Source organism: Triturus cristatus, chromosome 6 (assembly GCF_964204655.1).
Source record: "Triturus cristatus chromosome 6, aTriCri1.1, whole genome shotgun sequence".
Taxonomy (NCBI): domain Eukaryota; kingdom Metazoa; phylum Chordata; class Amphibia; order Caudata; family Salamandridae; genus Triturus; species Triturus cristatus.
In genome coordinates this window covers 437,659,581-437,681,263 of record NC_140589.1, presented here as the reverse complement: position 1 = coordinate 437,681,263, position 21,683 = coordinate 437,659,581, and the positions used below count along the sequence as shown (strand labels likewise).

At 44.2% G+C, this 21,683-nt stretch overlaps 1 protein-coding gene across 7 annotated transcripts in view; it reads right to left on the bottom strand.

Moving 5' to 3' along the window:
- MLIP (muscular LMNA interacting protein) overlaps positions 1-21,683 on the bottom strand; it is a 1,822,558-nt gene that overhangs the window by 415,666 nt on the left and 1,385,209 nt on the right. For all 7 annotated transcript variants that reach the window (XM_085610855.1, XM_085610858.1, XM_085610860.1 and 4 more), the window contains 2 exons: positions 5,997-6,041; positions 4,090-4,134 (listed from right to left, as the gene is read on the bottom strand). In XM_085610855.1, the coding sequence (XP_085466981.1) occupies positions 4,090-4,134; positions 5,997-6,041 (90 nt within the window). The remainder of the gene's footprint in view (positions 1-4,089; positions 4,135-5,996; positions 6,042-21,683) is intronic.

The window sequence follows — 21,683 nt, the reverse complement described above, 5'->3', positions numbered from 1 at the left end:
TCTGTTTTTACTGCTGCCAAAAATACTCTGGAGTCCCTAACAAGTATTCAAATGACCTTAAAAATATTTTCCTCTATTATTATATGACTTTTCTTACACAGTTACTAAACCTCTTAGCTTAAACTAAACTTTTAAAGTGTCTAAATATGTGTTTTACTAATACCAAAAGTATGCCGGAGTCATGTATACCCCCACAAGGCGTAACAACGGGTGCGTGACTCCAAATAAAAAAAAATTAAAAATGATTACCAGAAATTGAAACAACACATTACTGTTGAGACTTCACAGCCATCTGTGTTTTGTCAAGAAAATGGCCAGCGCACGAAAAGGTCCCTGAGCACTTATCCTACAAAATGTGTTTACTCATTCTTCATAACGAGGAATACAACCACAACTCCACCACACAAACAAGCACTTACTATATATAGTTCAAAAGAATTAACATTGTTTGGTGGAATTTTACATCTTTGTATTCTCATTGTCTTTTGTAAAGGAAGATTGATGTATTGAGAAATGTCTGAATTAAGACATATGAGCAACAATCACATTGCTAAAACTCACAAACTTTTGTATATTTTTTTACTGTATGTATGGACAGTATAAACTTGTATCTTTTATGGTTTCTTAAACCGAACAAAGACTATTGAATTTAATTTAATTGAAAAGCCACACAATGTCACTGGTGAGATTTCCTTATACTCCATTACAGAGCTGTAGTACAAAATACATACTAGGCATTTACACAAGGAGATAGCACCTTTTAATTAACCAGTAGAAAATCTGTCACTTTGATACCTATTTTGAGGAAAACTGATTATTGTCTTTTGTTAAAAGAGCAGGTACGGTTCAGTCCCTGATACAGTTAGGAACACACCCACGCACACACTTACACATTAAAAAACCTTAGACATTCACTGAAAAAATCAAAGGTTACAAGGATGTTATAGTTAGGAAATAGAACTTAAAAACCCTTATAAATTGACTAAAAAAACAAAGGTTACAGGGACATTATAGTTAGGCTCACATTTCTCTCATACAAAACCATAGAAATTCAGAAGTTATAGTTTCCTGTATATCTGCCGCCAAGCTGGACCTTTCACTGTATGTGGTAATTACCCTCACTGTGTTTTTTGTTATCATTATTCTTACACTCCATATATGGAATTTCTCTGATATCCATATTGCTATAGAGAAGTTTCTCGCTATAGGAAGTGTCAATTCTATTGATCACTTTTTGGAGTATCTTGTAAGGGTAACCTCTACTCTTGAATCTCCTAATATCTCATTTTTGTTTCCCTGTATTTGCCCTGAGTGCTACAGTTTCTCTTCAGTCTCATTAGCTCACCATATGGGATATTTTACTTAACCTCTTCAGTGCCCCGCCCTTTCCACGCCCTGTGCCGGGCGTTTCATTAGCGGGCGGGGTTCATGACGAGATAGTCTCGTCATGGGCACAGCGCAACCGCGCTCCATGACGAGACTATCTCGTCATGGGCACTGAAGGGGTTAATGTGACCTGAATGACTGCTTAAGGCATGCACAGTTGTATTCCCAGCCATTTCCTTTTTGAATAAAGAAGTTACTAATTTAGATTTAGATACTTCGACATGTATATTGAGAAAAGCTAAGGCCACCTGATTTTCTGTCATGGGGAATTTCAATGTCATATAATTCTTATTAAGCTATTTACAGAAAATAATATTTTTTTTCCATCACACCATCCCAGATTTGGAAAGCATTGTTAATACAACAAAGCCATGTCACCACCTTTCTAAGGTGTTCTTCCATCTGGGAGTCCATGGACACCTGTTCCTCCCACCAGCCCATAGCCAAATCGGCCTTGCTGGGGCAAAACAGGTCCCTACGCCTATCTCCTGATTGTATTTGTACATGATGTTGTTAAACCAGTAAACATTCTCATTTAGACAAATTTAATTATGTCAATGATCATTCTGTTGTACTCAAATATCGTTAGGGATCTAGCCCTAAGGAAATGTAACCAATGCATCCTTCTGTTTGATACTAGTATAAAACAATTGTACATCTAGTGTTACAAGGATATATGTTGTTTCACTCGGGATATGATTGATTTTCTTCAAGAAATCAGTGCTGTCTTTGATATATGATGGTAAGGCCTCAACAAAGGGAAAAAGAAGAATGTGATCAATGTATACTGATGTTCTTTCAAGGATACTCCCTCTGGCCAATACAATCGGTCTGCCCAGTCGCTTGTATTGGTTTTTGTTGACACTAGGTAATACATAAAATGTAGGAATTTCCGGCACTCAGAGATGTATATATAAGGCCACATCGTCTTAGAATTAGAGATCAAGGCAGTAATATGTACATGCATGATGCTTTCTCCTTACATTTAGAGTAACAACATGGTCTCTAAAGAATAGGAACATGGCTGAGATGTTGGGTCACATGATTAGTGTACTAAATTTGATCTGTTGTCCAATATGAGAGAGGTTTGACCCCTAGGGCTTTAATCATCAACTCGATAATGCAGAATGAATCTGCATATCTGAGTGTGTAACATAATAATCTCGATAGATTAGCCACTCTGTGGACACAAAGACCGCACACATTGATGTGCATATGAGGTCACTATCTATGAGTAATTCTTCCTGGAAGAGTAAGGGATGACCCCAATATTGTGATATCAAGCGTCTTTCCTTGAATGCTGTATTTCTTGACATATGCATTTTTCTGGCTTCAATTGGTAATAAGTGTACAAAAATAAGAATTGTATTTTATAATTTGAAATAAGGAAAATTAATGAAAACAATGTGATTCTTATAGTATTTCCACAATGTCTTTTAACTATGTAAGCACATGTGCACTTTTCCTCTTCTAAAACCACAATTCTGATAGACCACGGCCATCCTTGAGCAAGGCTCCCGGTCAGAGTCAAAACACCTTGGCTCCTTAATAGGTCCTTAATAGCCTAAATAAAACAAATTTTGTATTACCTGCAAATCTGTTGTGACCTATAGCATTTTCCTTTCCATCTGAAGAGGGAGTGTTGGCGATATATATCGGGTTACTGTTCCCCGCACGCAGGACCAGCTTTTGCGCTAGTGGCACCCGATGCAACAATCTTTTTTGCGTCCCCCTCATGACCTCCTCCTCAGATTTCATCACTACCACCGACAAAAGTAACTCTAATCTCTTCATAGCTCTTTTCTCACATACATTTCATTTGTTTTAAAGCACTGGTAAAGGCTGGTTTTAGTAATCCACTCAGCTATCCACATAAAATACAGATCTGTTCTTAGCAGCAGGCATAGAGAAACCTCAGATCTCACTCTAGCAGGGACATTAATCACAAGAGTTATCCTGATATTTGTATTTCTGCCTGAAAGCTGGATGCCCAACAAACTCTGCAGCAGGTGCTTTTCAATCTTAAGTTACGCTAAACACAGTGCCCCACCTCCTCAGGTCAGTGGCTTCCTCAAGGTCAGCACCCAGTGCGGCCGCACCAGTCGCACTGCCCTAAAGCTGGCCCTGCCCGTACACTAAGGCCACCACGTTGGGCAAGGCAATCGCTATCAACAGAGGATCTGTAAATTAGAGCACGCAGTTGCCTTTACCACACATGCCATTATTATCTCGCAAATGCCTTTACCACAAAAATTGAAATATTTTTCAGGTAAGTATAAACCAATTTCATGGTAAAGGCATGCGTGGTAAAGGCATATGTGTGTTAAAATTTATAATGACATGATTATTAAAGAGGCATGTGTTGTAATGGACGCATTGTAAAGGCTTGCGTGCTAAAGGCATGCGTGGTTCTGTCATATAACCGGCTGATAAGTTACTAGTAGTAACTTTAAACTCAATAACTCTGTTTTAACAGGCTCCACCCCATTTTGAGGGGGTGAAGATATACTAGTCTATACCTAGTAGTAATTCTACACTCGAAAATGGGGAATAGCAAAAAGGTATAAAGTTTCTACGAGGTGCAGAAGTAAGTTTACATGTGAGTAAATCTACATGTGTAAATATATCTTTGTGAATCAGCCACTTTGTTTGCAAACATCCACATTCATTAAAAAATATGATCTTGTACAGAATGATTCATACCTGTTGAACGTAGGTAGGTATTGTAATTGGTGGAGAAGGTGCAGCCTGTAAATATAAATAGACACGAAAAGTAAATGTGCACCCCCATCACAAAAAGTTGCATTTGATTTAAATAGTAACTGTTTTCAGTCAATACTTTGCTCTGGGTGTTTTTATTTAATTACATCTAAGAAGTCAAACATTTTCAATAAGCACAAATAGGGATCTCTGTTTCTGGTAAAAGTAAACTTTCGGACCAGCTCCCCCTACATCTTCATATGTATTGTGTTTTTTATTGTCAATGGTATTTGTTGTTAATGATTTCTGTAATCATTCTCCTGACGCTGCAAATAGCATTATAGCAAAACGAAACGCCTTGTAAACAGAAGATGGTTTTTTCAGGTACAGAGGGCAAAACTCTCTGACAACCTGAGTTCATTGGGAAGTTAGAGGTTGATTCCTAGCATTGAGTCCACATCTCTGTACAACGTGGGTGCCTATTGCAGATCTACATTAGAAGATAGAATTTGTTGCTGTGGAAAGTAGGCATTTAGATATAGCCGAGGAACAAATATCATTTTGCTCTGTAAGCAATGCAAAGTGATTCAATCACCGGTGATCAGGGAGATACGGAAGATGGGCGAAGGGAGTTGTTCGCTGTAGTTTACGAGGAAATATGCATGCTGCCGCACTCTATAATTCTACAGCTCTACAAGTGATGTAGGCATACTAGGAGGTAATACAGGAAGACAAATAGGGGCATAATATACGAAGCCATTTAGTGGTTGCAACCCTGCAATTGACTAAATCACAGAGATTGTGACTACTCAATGGTTTTTTCACTATTTAGTAAACTCATTTTATGATTTGAAACTGGTTCCCAGCCCGCAAAATGGGTTTAAAAATGCATTACGTATGGAATATTGGGAGTTTCAGATTGCCACTCACAATGCCATGTATGAATGATTTGAAACTGCAATTTATGTCGCAAACAATTGAAAAGTTACCAACTCCTCAAAGAAAATGGTAACCCATTCGCAAACGGGAATGGGTCCCTTTGGGACTCCTTGTCCTTCGTGAATGTGTAAAAAGTTGTTGGGAGTAACCATTAAAAAAAATATTTACTTTATTTAACAAACGATATTGCCCGTGGTGGTCTGTTGCCTAATTCAGGCAGGCAACCATCCCTGGTATGGCATCCAATCGGGGTAAGTCACAATTTGAAACTTACCTCTATAATATTCAGTAAGTAGGTAGGATTGCGATCTACCTGCCCTGAATGATGATTTTTCAAACCGACCTAATCTCACATAGGTTGGGTCACAGCATCAAATTTGACTTTTAAAAAGCTGATGCTCAAATTCCAACCACTATTTGCCATTGGGAGTATGCCAGGCCTCTGCTGCAGCAGTGTCGGCCTGATGTCCAGGGTCAGATTTAGAGTTTGTTATAGTGGAACAACTTTTCAGTTCTATAGAAAAAAAGTCCTTTGGGTATAAAAATAGAGTGCTGTAACGAACTCCTGTACATGAGTGCTATGGCGGGGAATTTCACCCGCAGATTCTCGTCAGGTATTACTCTCACAGGAATATCCATTGACAATCTATATTAGCGACCACGTAAGCACGATTACTTGTGCTAGATATCACTGAGATCTATATCCATATGGCTGGCCACAGAAAGGTAAACTCTAAGTTACAAGACTGTGGTTTTAGGACTCTCGTGTGCCAGGCTTTGCATTGATCACGAACGGTCACATGAATTCATATTTTTTACCCAGGAAAGCTAAGGTACACTGTTCTGTGTTTTGATAACTTGTGTGTTTGTTTAGAAGATTCCGGTTAATGTGTGTCCAACAGGTGGAACGCCATAACCGAAAGTGTCTTCTTGACGCTATACAAAACAACGATTATTGAGCACAGACTTACATATTTAGTTTCACGCCCCGCTGTTCTTGGCAGAGACGAAGACATCTGCATTTAGAAAAGATAAATTAGAGCATTTAATTTAACTCGCCAGCACCATAGAAACCAAATGTCCAATTCGAAGGTTATCAAGCTTTTTTTAAACTGACTGCTATTTGGGCTGGGACCAACAACATTTCATTGGACCCTCTATTTAATCTTTGGATTTCTGGAGATTAATTAAAAAACAAGAAATCTCCCTTGCTAACTGTGCCCCTTATTAAATATTATCCAGTCAAATGTTGCCACCAACTTCGATTATACTTAGAACTGATGCGGGCCTTCACAAAAGGCCAACAAATAAATAAAATAGATTCATAAAAAAACAATTTACCATGGAAATACATTTTAAAAATACATCAAAAGCTATACAAAATCATAAAACACTGGAACTGTTCAAACCTTACTATATATCAGACGGCATTATGGGTCAAATTACTAAACAAATTGTTACTTTGGTGTTTCTAATATTTCTGCTAGATATTTCCTTAAAAGTTCATCAAAGAGTATAAACAAATAGAGCATTATCAAGACCCGGTATCTATATGGGCAAACATTTTATGACTTTTTTTAGACTACATAATGCTAGTTCAGCATTCTTAGGGGGATATTCACAAGGAAGAGGCGGAGAGAGGCGTCAGCCTTCTTGGCTGAACGCCTCTCTCTGCCACTTCGGAAATGCAAGGCTGCACAATATTCACAAGGATATGGTGCAGCCTTGCGTTTTTTGCTGCGATGGCGCTAGGTATAACAACCATATTCACAAGGATCTATCGCCGAGTTAACGGCACTTTATCGCAGCCAAAGTTGAGATAAACTTATCACCCCAATCACAAGCTGGGGTGAACAGCCCACAGCGCCAGTATACTCGCGATAGCAGCCGCAAAAAACATCCCCATAGATGACCCCCACAACTATCGATAATGAGATGCAGAGTAGGCGTTCCCGTGCGAAAAGCTGTGACAACACTACACCTAAACATTCTCAATGACCAGCTAGATTGGCGATAAGATAAAAAAAACATGCGAAAAGGCTCGTTAGCAGCAGGGATTAAACACCTGCTCAGACCTGGTGCAAAGTCGGACGGCAGCCTGCACCACAAAAGGGAGCCCAGCCCACAGCCACATCGGAAGGGCAACAGATGCCATGGAGCCACTGGTCATGCGGCCCGGACACCCAAGAGGGCCACAACACCCACCGCCACCACCACAGGACCCCAACCCCCATCTGGAACCCCCCCGGACCACCACAGAGGCAGCACAGACAAAGACAGCGGACCCCCAGGAAGGAAACGCACCAGCCTCACAGACCCAACACCTGACAATGTCATTGCACACTAAAGGCTCAAAAGCACAACCATCCTACGCATCCTGACCAACAACTCCCAACAAGCCGATGGCACCAACACAGCAGACAACCAACATCCCACCCCACACAAAGCTGCTGGCTGTGCTGCACCTGTTGGCCCCTGGTACCCCCAACCAACACCGGCCAGAGTCAGAGGAGTCTCACAGCCAGCCACATCCAAGTTCCTCACACCTGTCCTGGACATCGCCATCAGCCTGGTACCCCAGTCCCTATACGTCCAACACAATGCGCAGGATCCGCTGGAGACCAAGCAAGGACCATACGTCATAACTGGATGCACGCACATGTTGGGGCAATCCACAGCACACGTCCTACCTATGCCCTCTGGTGACACAGCACACAATCACCGCAACAGAAAGCACACGTCTCACATCAATGTGCAGGCAACGATCGAACACCGTGGAACCTCCACTAATGTCGCCTGCAAATACCCAGCCAGTGTGCGTGATACCCCCATCCTCCGACAGTCCATCAGCAACTAGCGTTTCCAGGATGGCACCAAGGGAAATGCATAGACCCTTGGCAAGTTCCAAATGAACACCCCACTCACCTCAACTACACAACCATGCAACTCACACATCACAAAATCACAACCAACATGCAAAACAACATGCCCACACACCAGACACGACAAAACAACTCACAATGATAACCTGGGCAAGCCATGAAAATGAGCCATCAACGGCATGGCACCCCAGCCACACAATTGCTGAATGTGGGGAGACGTGGCAACCAGGCATGTGTGAAGGATGCAGGAGAACCATGATTGGGAAAGTACACAATGCCAAGAGTGGCAGAGTTGTGCTGGACAGACTGCAGTATGCAGAACACACCCATATCCATGGCGACATACACCTCTGGTGTATGGAGTGCAGTGGACAGTGGACGCAACCATGTCACACCAGCCAGTGGGGGAGTTCATGCAAATGTTGCCTGTTACGTCCCTCCCGTAAGCATGAGTGGAGTGGGATGGCCTGGCGTACGCCAGGCCAGCGTAGGGGTTTGAATAAAAAGCACGTAGCCCTGGGCGTGTTCCTCTTCCGGAAAGCCCAACATCTCTGCCAGGGCGGCGTCTCTCACCACGCCACAAGGCCGGCGCCGTCCTCGTGAGCGGAGTTGTCTGCGATCCTGTGCGCCTGTTGTACCTCGGCCCGCTAGACCCCGAACCCGTCAGGCCTGCCCCAGCGCAGCCAGGCCACACTGATCACCTTCCAACACCAGCGTGTGTCAAGGAGGGCCCACCACGTGCCTGCGCAAGCTCCAAGCCCAAAGACCGCAACCTTGGCAGCCTCCTCAGACCATCACAGCCTCCACGACACAGGCCCGCTTTAGTCCTTTCTCATTGACGTACTCTACTGCCACCTCCGGCCTACACCACGGTCAAGAAGGTCACACATTTGGAACTGAGTCTTGATTACACGATGGCAGAGGACATATGTTCATTGCAGATTTTATATCAGTGTACTCCCTTTGCTGTGGTGCCACCAACTCTGTGCATGGCATTTTTATGACACATGTCTGTTGTCCCCTGCTGACTACTGCCTTCGGCCGACACTACGGACAAGTAGGTCACACATTTGGAACTTAGTCTTGATCAAAACCACAAAAGCAGCATTCCCTCTAGACCTAAATTTCTGGCTTTCAAATGCTCAGAAGTAGGGCATAAGGAACATGATTCTCCACACAAAACGATAATTCATTATTACAAATTTTATTTTATTTCATTTTTTCTTTTTTTCTTTTTTGGTATTTCACATTATAAAGAAGTGCATATATCTTTTCAATTATTGTCACAGTTTTTTTACAAAAATATCACTATCTTCATTATTCCAATGATGTGCTTCATAATACAATTTATTTCAACACTTGTAAGGTCACAGCTAGCTAAATGAAAAAGAATATAATTAAACATACCCCCACACATGCTCACACCTCTCTCTACTCTGCAACCATATCCCTTGCACACAATACACTTGCACTCTACACCCCAGAACAACACTGCATGCACAGATGAACAAATCCGGGTGACAAAATCAACCCTCAATTGCTTTGCTGATAGCTAGGTTGTCACACTCTTTCTGGTCGACGTACGTTTCAAAGATATGATTGATTATGGACCAGCTTATTCAGGACCTGTTATTTTATAATTTCTAATGGGTGGAAGGAGGGGGAAACAGATCTGTGACCGCTGTTGATGGGCGTTTCTAAGAAACACACTGGTACACTAAGCAAAAAGTCGATAGTGTCTGTGTCTTCGCAAAACCTGACTTCCCGTGATGGAATCCTTCAATTATTTTTTTCTTGGGCTCCTGATATATATATCTGGGATCCTGGTAAGAACTGACACCACCGTTTGGTTAATAGTTCTTTATTATCTCCTCAAAATGCATAGGTGTTCTCTCACAAACAGCCTTTCTAAATCTAAGGGTCTTTGTCGGATGCAAATGGCCTTGTTATCCTAATAAAAATTATCTCTGCCGTATATGTTGTAGTCCTATGTGTTCACAGAATGGTATTGCGGGTGTTCTCCCACAGGCCGCCTCTCTAAACTTTGTTATTCCTTTTCAGGAGTCATTTGCTTTGTTATCTAAGCAGGGTCCATATTATTTTTGGATATCCTAGGGTGTTGTCTCTCTTTGTGTGTATCGTTTATAATATGGGACACAAAGTGTGCTCTAAGTTTAGTTATTCCTTTTCAGGAGTCATTTGCTTCGTTATCTAGGTATATTATTTTCTTTTTTTTATAAATCTTTTCATTAACAATCCTTGACATTTACATACAGTATAAAGGATTAGGCAATTATGCTAACAGTGGTGACATACAGCATTCATTGGAGTAACAGTATTACTTATCTGAATCTATGGGGAAGGGACAGCATCAAGGTCAGTTCCACGGGGTGGGCTACACAAATTTCCCCTGTAGGTGTTCCATGGGTCCCAGATTTTAGACCATTTACGGTGGCTGCCTCGAGCGATATAGACTGTCTTCTCCCTAAACATGCACCAGTCGAGGTCTTTCTTCCAGTCTGAGAGCGCGGGTGCGTGAGCCGCCCCCCAAAGCTGTGCTATGTTCCTTTTCGCTATTGTAAGCCCTAGAATGACCCAGAGGGTTTGATGGCTGTTTAAATCCGTGAGTTCCCAAATGTTGAGAAGGCATCTACGCGCTTCTGAGCGGAGAGGAACTGCGATTACCTCGCTAATTACCTCATGTAGTTTTTCCCAGTAGATTTGTATGTGAGTGCAGTCACAGATAATATGAATGAATGTACCTAGTTGAGTGCAATCCCTCCTACAGTCCCCTTCCCCGGCCACCCCCATGTGTAGTAGTTGTGGCCCCATCACGTAGGCTCTGTGGAGAATTTTGAGCTGTATCAGCCGCGGCAGAGATTGCGACTATTCTAGGGGAGGACACTGCCTCCTGCCACTCCCCATCGTCAATTATCATACCGTCGTTCACCCATTTTTATCACAATGCGTGGAGGGGGTCCTCCATATTATTTATACATTTTTGGTAAATTAGTGAGATGGTCTTCTCTGGCAAATGTCCGTTGAGTATTCTGTCCTCTAAGGGAGATGCGTCGGGGGGGGGGAGACCCTGCAGGAAGGAGCGGTCTAAGCACGTGGCACACCTGTATGTAGCGAAAGCATTCCATGTCCGCTAGTTCATATTGGTGCTGTTATGTGGCAAACGATTTTATGTTGTTCTTATCCCAGAGGTCTTGGATACGCAAAATCCCCATGAGCTCCCACTTGTCAAACCCCTTCGATTTCCACAGATCCCCTAACCGCTGGGAGGCCTACAACGGGGTAGCAAACGTGAGCTTCTCCCCTCAGCCCAGTGACCTATTAGCAGCGTGCCATACCGCAGTGGAATGTTTAGTGGGGCCTGTGAGGTATACCTGCCCGGCTTGGAATAGAGCACCCGGCTGAAGGATCCCCCGGGGAGGAGCCAACTGTCCATAGCGTATCCCGGGCTGTCGTGACGACCAGAGGTACCATGATTTATGGCTGCAAGGTGCGCCGCCCAATAGTATTTTTTTATGTCTGGTAGACTAATTTCACCATCATACCAGTTGAGGGTTAATTTCTGCAAAGCGATGCGCTGTTTGCCAGCCCACAGGAGGTCTCTTTGGAGCCCCTCAATTTCCCTGAAGTATGTGCTGGGGACAGGGTCAAGTGAGGTTTGCAAAGCGTATAAAAACTGGGGTAGGGACATCATTTTCAAAAGAGCTGCTTTGCCCAACAGTGAGAGAGGGAGCGCCTTCCAGCTCGTAATGTCTTGTTTAAGTCTCTGCAGTGGTGGAATGAGATTACAGGTGTAGCGGAGCATCCGGTCCAGGGAAATTAAGATCTCCAGGTACCTGAACCCATCCGCTGCGATTTGGAGGAGACAGCCTCGTGGCGTCTGGGGTGTGTCGCCCCTGAGGACATAGAGAAGGAATGTTTGCCAGTTTACGCTGAAACCTGAGTATCTACCAAATATGTTCAGGATGTCAAAAACGGCTATCAGAGATTTCTTGGGGGTGGTAAGATATAAAAGTATGTCATCGGTATAGAGGGAAATCCGGTCTTCCCAGTCGATGGGCTACCGCACTCTGCGGATAACTGGATCTTTCCGGATCCAGGCTGCGAGAGGCTCGATGGCCAGAGCGAACAATAGGGGAGAGAGGGGGCATCCCTGATGCATCCCCCGGCTGAGTTTAAAAGTCTCTGATTTCTTATTGTTAACTACTACTTGTGCTAAGGGTTCACTATAAAGGAGGCGTATCCACCGTATAAAGGTTGGCCCGAACGCCAGCTTGATGAGCGTGGCGAAGAGATATGACCATTCTAGAGTATCAAACGCCATAGTGGCATCTAGGGAGACTATTATTGCTGGTTCTTGTATGGTGGACGCTCTACCCAAGACACCATGGACCCAGCGTAGATTCAGTGCCGTATTCCTTTGCGGCATAAAGCCGGATTGGTCCAGGTGAACTAGGCCTCCAATCACTTTGACCAGACGATTAGCCAGGAATTTGGCTGGAGTTTTCGGTTCAGCATTGAGAAGGGAGATAGGATGGTACGATACACATTCCGCCTTGGGTTTACCTTCCTTGTGGATTGTGACGATGGAAGCTATTCTTTGGTCCAACTGTAGTAGTCCCTGCTCTAAGCTGTCCACGAACATAGCTTTTAAGTAAGGGGCCAGTTTGTCCGGCCGTAATTTGTACAGTTCAATCGGGATGCCCTTGGGACCCCGTGCCTTGCCTGGGTGCAACGTGCGTATTGCAAGTGCTATCTCTTCTACGGTTAAGGCGCTATCAAGGAATTCACGGTCCTCCACTGGGAGAGTAGGGAGAGAGATGTCTCGGAGGAGCTTGGCTGCATCATCTTCAGAACAGGGTGCTAACGAGGTGTAAACGGAATGGAAGTGGTCAGCAAATTGGTTAATTATTTCTTGTGGTTCAGTGATAGGGGGCATATCAGTTCTATGGAGCTCGGGGACCAGTCTGCTGGCCCATTATTTTTTGTCGAGCCATGCAATTAGTTTTCTTGCCTTGCCACCTAAGTCATAACGTCTGCCCATCTGGTCTCTACCAAGTGCATTAGCTTTTTCGGTCACTAAGTCTCTATAGCTGTCTTGTTTGAGGCAAAGCGTATATAGTGCCTCGGGTGTGATATCGTCTGCCAGGTCTTGCTCTAACAGGCAAGGCTTTGCTTCCACATCTGAGATCTCTTTGCCCTTGTCCTTTTTATCCCCAGAGATCAGAGACAGGGCCTGCCCGCAGATCACTGCCTTAAAGGCCTCCCACAGTGTCCGAGGCGAATCCACCATTCCCTCAATCTCCCCAAAATATTCGCCCATGGCCTTAAGCAGTTCTTTACGTATTTTGGGGTTACGGAAATACCATGGGTTGATGGGGCAAAGTGGAGAGTGATCGGAAATACCCCTAGCTAAGTGTCTGATTTCATGGATATAAGTTATGTGTGACCCAGGAACTATGATGTAGTCAAGTCTTGAGAGGCTGGCGTGAGCATTGGAATGGAACGTGTATTGCATTTTGTCCAGGTTGTAAGCCCTCCAACCGTCCACCAGTCCCATTGCTTTGAGGAAGTCAGGCAACCAGCGGTATGACTGCCCAAGCATGTGGGGGGATGAAGATCCAACGTTCCTGACAATACCGAATTGAAGTCGCCTCCTAGTACCAGCAGCCCCTCTGGTAAAGCCAGTAGGATAGCACTTAGGTCCCTGAAGGTATTGGCTTGTAGGCCCGGTGGGACACAGACTGACATGAGTGTAATGGTTTGACCCTCCCAAGTACCTGTAACCCCAATGTAGCGGCCCAATCATCAATCCAGGTGGATGTTACTGTGATAGGGAATGATTTCTTAAACATAATTCCCACTCCGCGTGAACTAGATGTGAAGCCAGCGTTGGCAACCATGGTGTAGCCATATCAGTGCATGGCCCTGCACGAATTTTCAACTAGGTGAGTCTCTTGGAGCATAACCACATCAGTCATGTGTCTTTTGATGTGTTGAAGCACCACATTACGTTTTACCTTGTCCCCCAGCCCATTAACATTCCAACTTAAAATCTTAACATTCCTGTCCCACTGTGCGCACATCCAAGTGTAAATAGTTTTCTACGTATTTTACATTCCAATCGGCCTGTACTGTCAATGAAAAGAAAAAAATTAAACCACTCAATCAAATGAAATCCTACCGCCCCGAACAAACCCCCAACCCAACAACCCCCCACCCTGCTTCCCTGCACTCTGGGTGCCCAACTGCCCAAGTAAACCTGCAGAGCACCTGTCGCCCCAACTGGTAAACTAAAAGAAGAAAAAAGGAGGGGTTTAGCACCCGTCCGGCTGCCCCCCTTACATTACATTTATGAAACCCCCCCCCCAAGCAAGTCACTGCCTACAGGTACCGTGGTCGACCAGCCGGGATGGTCTCCAGTCCAAGAAAGGTCTTCCTCTGCCTCATATTAATACAAGGCGTCGACGAGGATCCGGCCACTTCGCAGGTATGATCGCTAGCCTGTAAAGTCAGTGTCAATCATCTTGCTGGTCTGCGTAGCGGTCACCACGACTGGACTGTCCAGAATCACGGTCCACCTGGTTGTCTAGCCATTCCGAGACCGTTTCCGGTTGATCGCAGAACCACGCTCGTCCCTCTGCCTCCACTCCGAGTTTCGCAGGAAACAGCATGGCATATTTGAATCCTCGATCTCAAAGTCGTTTCCTTACTGCTAGGAAGGATCTTCTCTGTCTTTGAACCATCTGGGTAAAGTTTGGAAAGAAAGTTATGTAAGCATTCTCGTAGCGGAGGGGGGGCGGTCTTTCTTGCGTTTTGTAGGATGACATCTCTGTCACTAAAGTTCAACACCCTCATTAGCAGGGGACGTGGAGTGGCCCCGGGTCTCGGACAGCCACCCGGCACTCTGTGCGCCCTTTCTACAACAAAGAAGTTGCTGAGTCCTTTAGGCTGTAGGTGCTTTAGGATAAGTTCTTCGACAAAGAGGTCCGGTGTCTGTCCCTCCACCTTCTCAGGGACACCTAGTATGCGCAGGTTGTTACATCTAAGGTGCCCTTCATAGTCATCCAGCTTGTGTTCTGTAAGTTTGTAGAATGCGCGCAGGTCTTGGACATTTTCTTGAAGGTGCACTACATCTTCTACCAGACTCGCCGTCGTAAGTTCGACCTGTTTTATGTTCTCAGTGGCTTTGGTCAGATCCGCCCGGATGAGATTCACTTCAATGAAGAGAGAGTCCATTTTGTGCTCCAGTGAGTTTCTGATTCCAGCTATTGCCTCCATGATGTATTTGAGTGTCAGTTCCTCACTTTCTCCTCCCGCTTCAGTCATCAGGAGAGTCCCGGGACGCGGGTCTGGAGGCGAATCTCAGGGGACCGTGTAGCGGTCCAGTTTATTTGATTGAACTGTCATTTGGCCCCACAGGCCAGTAATTTTCGGCTTTTCAGATGTCGCCATTTTGCTGTTAGGGGCCGTGGCAGGCAGGCCTATCCTCTCTTCTTGCACCTGATCGCTGCATGAATTGAAGGGCACTGCGTGGAATGGCCAAGGATTTGATCTTCTCCCTCCCGGTAAGTCAGCCAAGAGAACAGTACCACTGATGGGGAAGCCACAGTCCCAGCCGAGGTCGTTCAATGGAGATGAGGTACACTGGGCACTAGTTCAGACCCTCCCAGAGTCCAGCTGTGTGAGGACTGTCTGCCTTCAGGTCTGTTGTATCAATGGATATGTGGGGGGAGGTGAAGCCACAAGCACACAATCGCACCGGCTCCCAGAGGGGGGAGATCAGGCCAAGCACTGGCACCAGGAATTACCCCCCGATCTCCATTTTGGACCCCAGTGACCTCCTCATCCCTCGCACCAGAGAGCAGGATCCGCCACGTTGGCCTCCAGGCACACGAAACACCACTTGGCTTCAGGAGGGTGTTGCTCCGGCAGTGCGCACCCCTCCAGAGAGGCGGGAGGGCTCTGTCAGTCGGAACCAGGCGGCAGCGATTTTTTAGTGTAAGGTCCGCATGAGTCCCGAAGTTGCGTCATCAGCTGGCCGCGGCTCCTCGTCTACATACTGGCTGCAGTGAGCACTTCAGGTCCCGGCTCACAAGGACGTGCAGGCCCCACATCTGCGAGAGTCATAGCTTTTGCCCCCGATCTCCGATCTATACTGGAGTGCCCAGGGGGGAGTCTGTACCCCCTCCGGTTCACAAATCTGGGGTCAGGTTTCAGATCTATGTGTCGGATAGATGTTAGGGCAACAACAACAATGGAGCACTAGGTTTACGCGGCCATCTCTCTGCGTCGCTTGGCCATGCCCCGTCCATAATATTTTTGAGTATCCTAAGATATTGTCTCTCTCTGTGTTGTGTTTAATCTAGGACACAAAACGTGCTCCCATTCGGTGCTAACTTGCGGCATGTCAGTCTTCTTCTTCAGGCAGCCAGTAGCTGATGGCTGCCTGAAGAAAAAGGTTTCCACCTTCTTCTTCAGGCTTTAGGTTTCCACGTCTTGGCAGCGCCTCTTGACCTCCTCCATTGCCCTCCTCAACACTCCGTCTGCATTCAGGATAGTCTGCTTGTGGGTCAGTTGCTGGAAGTGTCCTGTCACCTCCGTGACGCAGGTCTTGTTTTCCAGAGGACTGCACCCCGTCTTCCTCTCCCTCTTCTCCTAGGCCTTCCCTTGGCCTTCCCTGACCCTGTTGTTCCTTGCTGGTGGTCTTTCGGGGTTGTGGGGATCACGTTGGCCTCTGTGCTGGGTCAGGGTGCAACCATGTTGCTACCTGCTTTGGCTTGATTCTGGTGTGTTGTTTCTGTGGTTTTTATGGTGCATTTTCCCACCAGACGCATGGGATTTGCAGGCCTGTGGCTGCTTTTCGCTACTTTTTGTACCGCGATTGGCCTCATCGCATGAATTTCAGTGTTCGCGTTTCTCATTTTTGTTGCATGGCGTTGATTTTTGTGCCCCGATTTGATGCGATATCTGGTAACTGTCACATGCTACCACCGCGTTGTGAATACTTGGTTGGCACGGCATAATTTTCCCGCGATAGGCTGCGATGTTGAGAGTTGCATTAAGCTACTCTTGCGGTTGTTATCACACGTTCTTGTGGATATACCCCTTAGCACCAACGCAGGCACCCTTGACCATAGTGCAAGGGTGTCTGTAGCAGGGGAGGATTGTGTATGTGTGGGAAGGTGTCCCTTCCTGCACATAAACAATCCTAAATGCAATTCTCTCACTTTCATGTGTGCCGCTTTATGCAGAACACATGAAAGTGACAGAATGGCATTTTTACAAAAAGTTTGTTTATGTGCAGGAAGGGACACCATCTTTTACATACACAAACCATGGCAATTTGTTTTTTCCATCTGTGCTGCACAAGGCAGCACACATGGAAAAAGCAAAAACGAGGAGAAATAAAGAATTTCCCCTCATTTCGCCTGTTTAAGGCCAGGATTTTCCTGGTCTAAATTTTGATGCTGCCTCCTATTTAGGCTGCCCTTGTGAATAGGGGGTAACATCAAAATCAATGGATGTTGCAGTGGAACACCCACCGCAACACCCACTGCCTGCCCCTTTCACGCTAAATACAGCGTGAAAGGGTGCCTTATTCACAAGGCAGCATTCAGCCACGTTGAGTGGCTTAATACTGCCTTGTGAATAAGGCGAGGCCGGTATCGCCAACATAACATCACTGAAAGTGGCGTTGTGGTGACGATAGGGGCTTCTGAATATGCCCCTTAGTGCACTTCTAAAAGATGACCACTCCCAGTGTGCAATTTTAGAAAATAATGTCTACATGTCATGATTAATCAATTCGATGTTTCCCATATCCAAAGATGAACATGCAAGGTATACTCCATATATTTTTTAATAATTAGACCTGAAATAGCCATACTCAATCTCCACATTTTCACCGCTGTTTTCAAAATGGATTATAACTCGATCACGATTTGCATAATAATGGTGGAAAAGTAAATCTGCATCATTTTAATTTGGCATCATCATCTAATCCCTTAGCAATTATCACAGCAGGGACATCATCCTTGTATTCTTTATGCGAGACCACGTTTTCACGAGCTTCCAACACTTCTGCATCAACAAACGCTGATTAAAGCTAACTCAAGTCTAATGCACTGAATAGAAGGGCGGCTACAAAGTGCCAACAATTGTTTCCTTATTTTACTTTATCGTCTGGGATGCTTTCAGGTGCATATAACAGTTTAATTACATCACTTTTTCCTAAACTATTTTAAGGAGAATAAGAATCAACGGTTTACCAACATATGAAAACTAAACAAACGGGTTTGTGAGAAATTACACTCAAATTCCTAAATAAATACATTCAGTAATGACTTTCAACTTGATATTTCTCACATCCCAAGTATAATTACACATTTTTGCACATTGGAATGCAAACTTTATTTTGGTTTTAAGACGTTTATTTGTAGGCGCTGAGTGACAGAAAAATCTATAAATTGATTTAGACTCCTCTGCAAATCTGCAAAAATGTGATTTCAAACGTACAGACTTGTGACCCGTCTATATTGACACATTATACTAACAAGTTGGAAAAGGTTCACACTTTTCCTCTGCAATTAGACAGATCACATAGAGTAAAATGACAATTTAAAAAAATGTGCAGAGAAACATCGGTGGTGCAATCCGTTAGCTGTATTTCTCAGAGAAAATAGACCGTGATCCACGCGCCTTAATGTGCGCACCTAAGTGACAGTGTACAGCAGAGATCGTTAAACTGGACAGACCTATAATTGATCTCTGAGCAGGGAAGGCTCTGGCCCAAACTAGCATTTATCATGCCCATGGGGAAACAGAGACATGCACCAGGCGGTAAACAGTTCTGTGTTTCTAGTGAAAGAATACGCCTGCCACTGAACCACTCTGTAATAGGCCATCATCAATTACTTTTGTCATCATGTTCTGTCTAGCAATAGCTGTCATATTTGGTATGGGGCATGTCACCCTCAAATCTACCCCCTCTTATTTCTGATTAAGGATCACTCTGCATATACTTTTACATCGGTTGCAAAAGAATGTTGGAAGTCACTGTATTTGGTTGCATTTTTAAAGACATATTCAAACATAACTGCAATGTTTGGTAAAATACATTGCTAATTTTATGGAACAATGGGGTAAAAATATATTTGTCATTCAAGGAGGGGCAGGTTATTTTGAGGGACTGGCATTAAAATGTTTTAAGACCATTGGTGTAAAGTGAAACTAAAAGGATCTGATTCACAAAGGTAAATTTACACTTTTGTGTAAGTCTACGATTTTTGGGGAATTCACAAACTGCAAGTTAAAAGTTAATGTGTAACAGTGGAGACTCTGCAGCTGGAGCTGGGAACTCTGCACATAAAAAGACAGGACAGGTCTATGGACGTTGGACTATTTCTATTGGAGCAGGAACAAGTCTGCTTTGCATATAGCTGGGTCAAATGTGGGGCGCATGGTGAGCAAAATGATAATGGACTGGAATGCGGCTCTGAGTGATTATCAGTGGCTGATATTATTTCAAAACATTCTATTCGTCACAGTTTTTTTTTTAACTGTGATTCCCTAAGTGAGACTGCTATGCCCAGGAGTGGGTAACATGCTTACTATGCAACTGAACCCAACCTGCACCCAACTGATGAGACCCAAGCAGGGTGAAACTGGTCCTAGGTTGCTTGTGTTCCAATTCGATGTGGACTTGACATGAGAGTTTGGGCTGAATTGTTCTTATTAGAGCATGCCTAAGACTGATTTGCAGAGAGCTGGGTCTAATCTGAGGTGGCATGGTAAGTAAAACAACGATCAACTGTGGTGCAGCCTGGGTAATTATCAGAGGCTGAGATTAGGCTGAGATTAATTCAAGCATTCGACCCAGAGCAGAAAGGAAGAACAATTTTGCAACAGATGAAGTCATGAAATGCAAAAAAGCAGAGAAGAAGAACAGGGTTTTGTAGCAGCAAACATGTTTAGCTTTCCCTGTTGGGCTACAAGGAGGCTCCTAGTGACAGGTGCTGCAGTCAACTCTATAGCAACAGCTGCTATTTATTCATTTTTATTTGTTATTGACTGAAGTAACATAGGCTATTAACAGAGGAACCTGTGAAATCCACAATTATTTTTTAATTCACATAACATTTCGGCATTGGTTGATGACTATGATCTCATACATGATGTGTATGTTTAGCAGTGAAACTTAAATAGGTGCATTGCAGTTACACAATTCGCATAACACAAAGGTAAGTTTGAACTATTAGTACACTTCAACCGTGGACTCTTATAGCCCCAATGTGAAGAACTTTGCTACTGAACTTCTTCCACCCACGCTGTTTAGCTATACAAGCGAGGCGGCCATCTTGTAACATCTACTTCAACAATCTACCAAAAACTATGTTCTATGCATGCAAAAAATTATATATGAACATTTTGGAAGTCCCCCTTTTTGCAGGGTTAGGCCAAACATTTTGCCGTCCTCCTCCTATTTTTCTGAGCAACATTTTGTTGGCCTTAGGACTCTGGGCACTTTACTACTGCTGACCAGTGCTAAAGTGCATGTGCTCTCTTCTCTAAACATGGTATAATTGGTTTACACCTATTTAGCATATATGATTTACTTGTAAGTCCTTTGTAAAGTGGTATACCATGTACACAGGACCTGTATATTAAAGGCTTCTAGTGGGCCTGCAGCACTAAATGGGCCACCTACAGAAGTAGCCTTTTAAACCTGTATTAGACCTGTCATTAACAACACCTGTGTGTGCAGATACTGTAACTTCTACTTGGCATTTAAAGTCTCTTATCAAGCCTTAAACTCCTCTTTTATTACAAATTGGTCACCTCTATGGCAGGCCCTAGGTAGCCCTAAGGGCAGGGTGCCGTGTAAGTAAAAGGTAGGACATGTACGTTTAAGTTTTACATGTCCTGGTACTGACAAACAGTTACATTCATTTTTCACTAGTGTGAGGCCTTCTCATCCCATAGGGTAGCATTGGGAATTCCTTAAAACACCTTTAAGCTGTAATTCCTGATTAGAAAGGAGTAGCTAAATCATGTTTGATATCATTAGAATGGCAATGATAAATCCTCTTTAGTGGTAAGGTTGGATTTGACATTACTATTAGTCCGCCATCTGTGAGTACTACCCTTCCCTGAGGTGCCCCCCTCCAGTCCTGGGCCTCAGAAGTGGGTTCTGCAGCTTATTTTCCACACAACCGACTTTGTCACTACTGCACTGGTCGGAACCAAAGCATCACCCTTTAACGCAGAGGCTATTCGACAATAGCGGTTCAACAGCCTGAGCAGCCCAATGATGATGCTCTGTGCAGCTTGATGACAATGCAATCCCTGCACTTCAATGGAGCTAGAAGCAGTGACCCGACTAGGTGGAAAAGATTGATGAATCGTGCCCTTAGCATCGACACTTTGCTCCATTCAATGTACTTTTTCAGCAGGACCTGCGTGAGTAGGGTCAGCCTGAACTTTGGATTTGCCCCGGTCCCCCGCAATCTCTAGCAATCTTTTAGCGCTATTGACTTCAAAGCACTGTTTTTGCATTTATTCTTTAAAAATTCCTATCTCAACTTCTCTGATTGGATTTTTGCTCTTTTGGTCTTGTATTTTCTCAGATAAATATTCTCTATTTTTTTGTTTTCATTGTGTTGCTGTGTGTGTGTGTGTTGCACAAATATTTTACACATTGCCTCTTAATTTAAGCCTGCCTGTTCTGTGAGAGAAACTAGAGGATGAGCACAGGTT